At 37.7% G+C, this 9,771-nt stretch overlaps 1 protein-coding gene across 3 annotated transcripts in view; it reads right to left on the reverse strand.

Moving 5' to 3' along the window:
• Nucleotides 1-9,450, reverse strand: part of FAT1 (FAT atypical cadherin 1) — a 96,087-nt gene extending 86,637 nt beyond the window's left edge. For all 3 annotated transcript variants that reach the window (XM_009864657.1, XM_009864642.1, XM_009864649.1), the window contains exon 1: nt 6,183-9,450. In XM_009864657.1, coding sequence (XP_009862959.1) covers nt 6,183-9,450 — 3,268 coding nt within the window. The remainder of the gene's footprint in view (nt 1-6,182) is intronic.
• Between the last annotated feature and the right edge of the window lie 321 nt (nt 9,451-9,771).

A 9,771-nucleotide genomic window follows, 5' to 3' on the forward strand; every position in this document is an offset into this window, starting at 1 on the left:
AACACAGCACACAGCTGCCATATGGGTTTGACAGAGCACATTTGGAATATGTATAGTAGAAAAATGGAAATTAATAACTTTTTGGTTTCTTGCTGTTTGTTTTAAATTTAAACTGAGGGAAAATAACTTCTTGTGTATTCAGGTGTTTATACTCCTGACTTATACAAAGGAGGTAACAAACTAAAATATATGGAAGGTGCAATTTCAACATAAAGCATTCACTGAAAGACTGCGAACAAAGTCCTCTATCTGTAAGACTACTTAACTACAGTTAACTTAAATCATACTAGTCTCAGTTTTGATTTAAAACGCAACCTCTGCCTCAAAGTCATTTATGGCTGTATCAATACAACAGACAGAAAACATTCTTGGGCACTGGACCTTGATTGTCTACGTTGCTAAACTTTTTTTGGCCTGTATGAGCTACCACTGTTCCAAAGAACACTGGGACACAGACAGAAGTCAAAATGCAGCAGATAACATTCCCAACAATCTGTGAGTGCCATCACCCTGACTAAAGGTACAAGACTCATTAGGACATATGTAAGCCAGTTGACTTCTGCTCCAGACAGTGCTGCTGGTTTAATAGCTATCCAACTTAAGTACCATAAGTGTTCTGCTCCACTGATGATGATAGTATTTAATCTTTGCTAATGCCCGTCTTAACTCAAAATCCAACAACAGCAAGTGGTGGAATGATTTGAAAAGCTCAAAAGCCAAAGATCATGGAAGAAACAGAACCTCAAGCTACTCCTTATGTATAAATGTTAATTATACCCTGCAATTGCAAGAACACTACAAAGAAATGCTAACATGCTTATGACATGTTAGCAACGCTCTGTACCTTTTAAGAGTGTAATTCAGTGCTTGGCTTTACATAGTTAAAATCCTATTCATTCTCCTTAACAATTACTAGCTGCCCAGCTGGAAATGGTTCTGGTAATATTAAACAGTGTCTCACAGCCATGAAGCTTTATTGATGGTATTTTATACACACAGAGATAGTGCAATAAAGTTAACTTTTCTTCTATATGCTCCTGTTACTTGTTTTTTAGTTGCTCCTTTAAAATCTTTTACCAAAGCAAATCAGCTTTTCTTATCATGGTAGCAAGGTTACACTTTACTATTACATGGTTCCAAGGAAAGACCGCACAAGATAAATCCACTAAAGGTTACAAAGCACATCTGACTCAAAAGCTCCCTAAACAAAAAATAATCACAGATTGTGAAAGTATTAGAAGAAAGTATCATCTGCCTGCTCGGCTCTTACTCTTCCTTATGCTACCAAAGATAGCATATCAAGCTACACAGATCTTGGTTCTAATAAAGCACAGTCATACTTAATGTCTTTTAAAGTCAGAAAATCAGTTTAATCACTCTAAACTTTGTTGTTATTGTTGGAACAGAATTAATGTTATTCTCTAACACTCACAGCCTAATAACTTATACTCAAGTTACTGAAAGAACAGGAAGATTCCTGGTAACAAATAACTGTATTACTGGATTAAACACAAATAATAACATTATCATGCATGAAGTTCAGACTGTCACATCATCCCTTAACACTGTTCTGGAACTGGGTTAAATGCTAGGAAATAACCTCAATTGCAGAAGTTTTCTAAATCCCTGCTGTAGGCTTGCAAGTTGAACTAGCCAGGAAATTTCCGGCAACAAGGTACTTGCAATTTTGCAAGTTGTTGAATTTTCAACAAGGTTTAATAAAGTTGTTCAAACAAACCGTCATCAGGGGAAACCTTACATGTAGGCCCTATAGAGTAACACCCTGTGTCTGGGTACACCAGGGTGGCAAATCCAACTGCTCTAGGACATAACAGATCATAGACACAACCAGACACCAAGGAATTCATCACTCTCGACACTTTTGCTTCAGAGCATCAGCTTCCAGGATGGGCTCCTATCTTCTATAAACACTGCAATGAGATCCTTCTTTGCCTAAATGACCCAGGACATCTACATTTCCAGAGTCTGCTGGCTGCCTCAGCTATCTAAATTTTGAGCACAAGAAAGAAAATCAAAACAAGACAAACCTTGAAACAAGATGAAAACAAGCTCTCAGTAACACACTAGAAGCCCCGATATTTCAAGGAAAGGACCTGCCTGCTTGGCAAAAATTCTTTGGAGAATGTCAGATACTGAGAAAAACTAACAACAGTTCTCATTTTTATAGCTGAAAATCAGTGTGGAAATTTGCTCACCATGTGCTAGTGCTCCCATGACAGTGTCACATCCAGCCCAGCGGAGAGCACTGAATGCCCTTGTTTACCTGTACAAGTAGAACTAGTACTTGGAGCTCTTGCCGATACCATTCTTATATATCAGAGGTTCCCATCTTTCATTTCACCTTTGAGGCATCTAAACACTTAATGGAAATGCTCTCTCCTTATATTTGACAACCAAAAAGTAAACAGGAAGACTTTCTCCTTTTCCCTGCTTGCCTGCTGGGATGAGAACTGGGACAAGGAAGGAAGAGGTTTCAGTATTGCCTTGGTCCCACATAGCTTTTGCTCAGCAATTGCTGCTATCATTCCTTAGAGCTTTTCTAAATGGCAATAGCAGCACGGTATTGACATGATTTATCTCACTTTTATTGCTCAGTGCTAATGGGATTTAGATGGTGTGTGGGTTTGGGTTTTTTTGGTGGCACACTGGGATCTGTATCAACACAATGCATTCTATTATTAATACATCCAAATCTGGTCAACTCCTTATCAAATTCTTTGGGAAAATATTTTACAGCTGCTTTAGTAGGCAATTTATATAGGCAGTTGATCATCTCAATTTGCAGGCTTCAGTCTAGCTCAGACATAAAAAGCTATCTTAAATTCCAAATTCTGAACAAACATACCTAAAGGATAAAAAAAAACCTGCTGTGCTGTATAAATTCACTACACAGAAATTTTGGTTTAACCTTTTCCCCTCGTATTGCTATAATACACCCAGTCTCAATTTATTGTGTAATTTTAATTTTATCTCTGTACAGTAACAATCACAATGCACTTTTATATTTCTGAATCATTATACTTTCAGCAATGATCTCTGACCTCCTTCCTGTATCCACTTGGCTTCCAGTTAACTATTTAGGAGCTGGAGATAGCATGAGGCGGAACCTCAAAATAATCTCATTAGTATCATTTATGTTCTTTAGTCATACTTTCGATGTCTATAACTTCCTGGGGAAATGAGTTTCATGACTTTATAATACCACACGTGAAAAATCCTTCCTTTTAAGTCAGTTACCTGTTAACTGTGTGTGCCCTATTCCTTTCATTGCAAAAAACCGATAGTGATAATAGGAAGGTGGAAAAGAAATTACTCCAGTTTTATAGACTATCACCTTGCTGTCCTCCTTTCCTGGCCATTATTGCCTTTTCACACTAAAGAATACTTACATGAAAGCTAAAATGTAACTGACTACCAAATTTACCACCCCCCACAATGTATCTTCTGTGTCTTCTTGAAAAGCATCAGAGCAATTAGGTAACAAAGTTATCAAAGAAACTCCTGAGTTTGGGATTAAGGGTATATTAGGGCTCCCTGTTAAGAGACTTCTAATGCTGCATATAGGACTATAGAAAACACAACCTGTGAAAAATATCTGAACTAAAACAAAGGTAAGCCTTAGAAAAAAAGTACACAAGAGTTAATGGCAACAATATATTAAATTCTCCTGTGAAAACTCCAGAACTACAGGTACAAATACCAAATGCTAATACAACTTCCTACCTTTTGAAATGTAAAATTACAAACCCCATTAACATGGTAAAGATAACCTGAAGGCCAGAAAAAATGCCATGCATGGAGCTAACTATTTGCTGCTTCATTCATCATCAGTCATCCTTCTTTTTGCAAATGTGATTGTTGTCCTTGATTCCTAAGAAGCAAGGCACAAAAAGTTTCCTCTTAGCCACCGAATAGTTAAGTGTTGACTCCCAATAACTTCCTAAATCCAGTTTATCCATCTTCAAACTGAAAATGTAGTATAATGATTTCAAAGACATCAGGAAGATACATGCATCTCAAGGGTGAAGTCAGAAGAGCCCTTTAGCAAGCTGAAAAAATTGCGGAGTTGCTTGTCAGATCTCCTCTTTCACAAATTCTTTAATGTGGTTTCTTGGCTAACTATCAGTCTGCTCCCCATAACAAGGTCAGTTCATTTTGAAAAAAAAATAACAACTACTCAGACACTGCAGCATAAAGAGTTCCTTCTGTAACAATTCTGATGGCTTCTCAGAAAAAAAAAAAACAACCACAAAACAACAAAATATCAAGACAAAATTTAAGTTACATTGTCAAGCTTGTAGATACTCCATGTTCTTGCCCCAGTTCCTTTAACTCAACATCTGACTGAAAAAACACAGCACATAAAAATACACATATTCTTCCTCACGCCAGTGTCTTAAGTGGAATTTATTCAGTAAGATTAAAACTAGCAGCCTCCATTCACCACCACCCTCTCCCACCCAAATCCCTCTACTTTCACCCCTGAAGAAATGCAAACACTAGATACTAATACGGACAATACAGAGCCTGAAAATACAGAGCCACTGTCCTGGACAAGATTATTAAATAGAAGCTGGGTTTGCCCCAAGTTCTGCCAACTTTGTAAACCTGGTAGATAAAAAGGAACTTACTTAAACTCACAACAATTCTTCAGTAAAACAAACTAGCCTTGTGCCAAAAGAGTAAAGAGGCAACACATGCAGACAACCAATTCTGCCACAGTAGTACTGTCACAAAAATATATGTATCTGTCCACATAGACATAAACAGGTATATGTGTACATACTGGTGTCAAAAATACTTCTTCACTCTTCCATTCTCATTACTGTTATCTAACACTTGGACGATAAATTAGCAAACTTGGACTTACTCTGTGGGACAACAAGACACTTCTCTAAGATACTATAATGCACAGTAAACTTAAATGTGGTTATGTCAAAAGCAAGGCACAACAATACACAAATGAATAGTCTGCACACATATCAAAAACACAGAAGTGAAACTACTAACTTGGAAAGCACTCCATTTTTAGAAAATCTGCTCCACAGTCTTAATCATGTGCTTTGTTAAAAGCAAAGAGTAGCATTTCAAGATCTAGAATTGTTTCTTTAGTCACAAACTGTGTAATTTAATTAACGACTTTCTATAGAAGAAAAATATTGCCAGCAACAGTTTCTTCACCCAAAACTTGAAGAGCAAAGTGGCTTTGAGTCTGCAACATCCACATTCACAATTGTGGGAAGCTTACAGAACACACAGAAGGGCTACAGGATTAATCAGATATGACTGTCATTTTTTATTCCCACTTACAAGGGTTTTTTTTTCTGTAAGGCATTCATTGGGCATGTCATAATTTACCTACATGTAACCTGTAGCCGAATTCCGCACAAGATTCCTCTGCAATTTATCTGAAGGTGCTTAATAGTACTATAGCAATGCTTTATCAGACATAAGTAAACAATGCCAATGGCCAACCAAAATGTTCTAAGTCAGCACTAGAATTTTACTGAAACCATAATTATGTTTCTTCTGAATACATGGCATTGGAATAATTCTCACACTTGTTCATCAAGTTATGTATTATTAATGAAAAAAGTCAACAGTTCAGTCTGCCTCATTTATAAAAGTTTTTCTAAAGGCTGCATCTACACTTTCTTTGACAAAAGCCTTTCGATGAAGAAGGCACTGCTTACTAACTTACAGATGGATATCTGTAACAGCTCTGAAAGATAAGTATCAAAATCACACCCATGCATACCTCCAGTAAATGAAGCAACAGAGATGACACTTAAGACCAAAAAGTGGGAAAATCCCTGCAGAAAGCAGTTTGCTGCCTTAGCTTCACAGTCGCACTGTCCACAAGCATTCACACAAGGCAAACCATTTTATATCAATAGCATTCTTATTTTTGCCAGGTGGCATAGATTTCAAGATCTAAGAATGACTTTAGGTAGACTGGATAGGAATAAGGACAACAGAGGAAAGTTACTCATGAAATGTTTACATACAATTTCACTAAAGCGGCAGACAGAACTATATACATTATTGGCAATATCTTTTTGTCTGAACAAGAACATCTATGTCAATTGCAACCAATGCTGCTTCTCTTTGCTGGCATACGATTTCATTTGGAATAGAAAAATAACAGAAAGCCACCTTACCTTTTTCTTCATCTATTCGAAAAACTCCTATACCAGTTCCATCTCTGATGGAGTATCTAATCTCCCCATCTCGTCCTGCATCCTCATCATAAGCAGATACTGTCATTACTGAGGAGCCAACAGGGGCATCTTCTTTTATAAAGCCTTTATCTGCAAATACAGAGAACCGTGGAGGGTGCAAGTTTTCATTCACATCAACTATCTCAACCTCAACGTAACATGTAGAGGATAAAGACACGGGCTTTCCTTTGTCCTTAGCCCGCACAGTCAAGTTATAAAGTTGTTTCTTTTCATAATCCAGTCTTTGTACAATACGTATTGCTCCACTTAGTTTGTCAACATCAAAAGTGCCATCTCCACTGTCCAGAAGACTGTATCGTACTTGACTTGATTGACCTAAATCAGGATCATAGGCTTCTAGCCACGTAATAATAGTTCCCTCGGGAAGATCTTCTCTAATTTTCACATGATAATTTGAAGGAATAAACTTGGGAGGATTGTCATTAACATCTTCTACAGACACTTTCAAAATAACCGTTGCAAATAATTGAGGCTCTTCAGTAGGTTGGTCCCTAGCCTCTATTTTCAAGAAATAAACATGCTGTTCTTCACGATCCAGAACCCCTACAAGTTTCACAACTCCTGTCACAACATTAATAGCAAACTTGTCTGTATCCGTAAGAAGAGAATATTTTACTTCTCCATTAGTCCCCAAATCTTTATCAGTAGCTTCAATTTGAATTATTTCACTGTTTGGCTCTTTGTTTTCACTCACTTCAACAAAATAACTATCTTGCAGGAACTCCGGTGGGTTGTCATTAGCATCCAAAATTGTTATATCTAAAAGGTGCCAGGCAGACTTCTGTGGTATTCCAAGATCATAGACAGTAATATTTAGAGTATATTTATCTTTAACTTCTCGGTCAAGGGGAGATAAAATTTTCAGCACTCCTCTTTCCATATCAACAATGAAACAACTATCTTCATTACCTCCAGAAATAACATACACTAGCTTTCCATTGAAGCCAGTATCAAGATCAGTAGCATTCATAAATATTATGCTGGAGCCCACAGGTTTGTCTTCTCTGATCTCAATGCTACTGGGGAGAGTATTTCTAAATTGAGGGGCATGCTGATTCAGAGAGTGAGTGTCAAAGAACACATCCTCAACTTCTCCACGACTGTGCAATTTATTTGCTTGTAAGAGTTTCTCTGCGAGCATTTTGGCAACACCAGTTTCTTCGCATTGCAAGTTGACCGGTTTGCGACTAGTAGCTACAGTTATGTTGATATACAATGGTTTTGCAAAGTTTTCTCCATCTGTAGCTGTAATTTTCAAACTGTGAAAGGACATTTTAGCACCTAGGCCATCTGTTAGTGGCTGTTTGAGTGAGAGTACTCCAGAATTTGGATTTAGGCTGAATAAATCCAGTTCGTTTCCAGACTCAATTTGGTATCTCACCAACTGGAGCTCATCAGCATCAATAGCAGATACAGTTGTTATTTGTTCTCCAACACCAAGATCCCTGGGGATTGTTCCCTCACAATTTATTTTCTCAAACAGAGGTACATTGTCATTGAGGTTATTTAAAATAATGGTAACAGGAACTTCAACCTCTCTACGATATGGCATACCCCAATCAGAAGCTCGAATCCTTAAATTGTAAACCCTTGGCATCAACTCATAATCCAAGTCTTCTGAGGTACTAATAACCCCACTGAAATGGTTAATCACAAATGGCAAAGGATTTAGGTTTGCAATGCTATAGGTCACATAACCATTCTCCCCTTCATCAGGGTCTTTTGCACTTACTCTCATGACACTCGTACCTACTGGCACATTCTCGTCGAAGGAGGCTTTATAGGATGTCTGAGTAAATTCAGGAGGATTGCTGTTCATGCCTAGTACCTTAATTAATACTTTTGTAGAAGCTCTTCTGTCACTTGTCACAACTTCAAGTTCAAAATGGGATGCATATTGTGCTTTTATGGGTTCTAAAGTGGTAATAAGACCAGTGTGAGTGTTTAAATTGAATTTTACTTTGCCTGGTGTATTTTTAAACAGGTATTTTAAACGTGGGTAACTAGGCAGAGCTTTCACCATTATCACAGGTGTGATTGGAGGGGCAAACTCACTTATTTCAGCTCTATATATCTCTTTTTCAAATCTGACAGGACCAAAACTAAATTGTGGTGACATCACATGAACAACTTTTACCGAAGAAAACTGTGGGGGATTTCCTTTATCTTTAGCTTGAAGTGTAAGGTTGTATCCAAAAGGGTGGGTCTCCCAATCAACATGACCAATGGCTTTTATTCTGTATTCTTTACCTCCTGGAACAGACCTCACTGTTTTAAACTGTTGAAGCGGATCACCGGCAACAATGTTTAATGATGCTATTTCCCCATTTGAACCCTGATCATTGTCCTCTACAGTTACAATTGCATAAGTTGGGTCTTTGTCCAATTCTGATGGAGTCAATGTAACAGCAGTAATAACAGGAGCATATTCGTTTGCTTGCTCTACGTAAACAGTTAGTTTTGCCATACTGCTTATGCCACTGCTACCATACAGCTTCAGCCCACGGTCCACTGCAAGAATTTCCATCTCATAACGCTTAGTGTCCAAGTAGTCAAGCCTACCAGTTAGAACTACCACCCCACTAGTTGGATGTATAGCAAACACATCTGTTCTTTCTTTGAAGCTATAGTAGAATTCTCCATTTGTTCCTATATCTGCATCTGTTGCGCTGACCCTTGCGATGCTGGTCCTTATTGCTGTGTTTTCAGGCAAAGAAACACTGTAAGATGTTGGAGAAAACAAAGGCCGCAAGTCGTTTGTGTCCAGTACCTGTATCCTGACCTTTGTGCGTGTTTCAGCATTTGTGTTTTTTTCAACTGCTTTAACAGTCAGCATGTAATGGTCTTTTACCTCTCTGTTAAGGATAGCTGTGTTTCCTCCCTTGGTCCGTATTCTCAAAAAGCAAAAGTTTCCAAGAACATACTCTTCAGCTTTAAACAAGTTCTCATTGTCACCAGAAATAATTTTGTATCTTAGGTCCCATAATGGATTTGTAATGTAAATGCCCATTTTCACTGGATGGCCAACATAAGTCTTGGCTGCAGAATTCTCATACACAGTGGCATTATACTGTAGTTGTGTAAATTGCATTGATGGAGCGTGATGTGGCCTTTGATTTCCTTCACAGTTTCCGAAGTGCTGCACCAGCAGCATCAGCAGCAACAGCATAGTCAAGTATCTTCCCATGGCAGCAATTATAAAGAAACCCTGAAAGAAGAGAGAGAAGTGTTAAGACTTACAACTATTACATTACTCAACTGACTTTGATGTTTAGTTTATAATTCTTGCTTGAAAGAAAACTAGACGTTATACATCTAGGTTATATCCTCTCATAAAAGTTTTCAACACAATTTACAGTAATAGAAAAGCAGATAAATTAAAACTCCTAAAAAAATGCCAAGAATCCACAAGACCCGAAGTATAAGAATTACTACCATGACACGAGATGAACACACAGAGTAAACTTCAAATGAACAACTCCATGACACCACAAATTAAAAGAAATAT

Source organism: Apaloderma vittatum, unplaced genomic scaffold (genome assembly GCF_000703405.1).
Source record: "Apaloderma vittatum isolate BGI_N311 unplaced genomic scaffold, ASM70340v1 scaffold900, whole genome shotgun sequence".
Lineage (NCBI taxonomy): Eukaryota > Metazoa > Chordata > Aves > Trogoniformes > Trogonidae > Apaloderma > Apaloderma vittatum.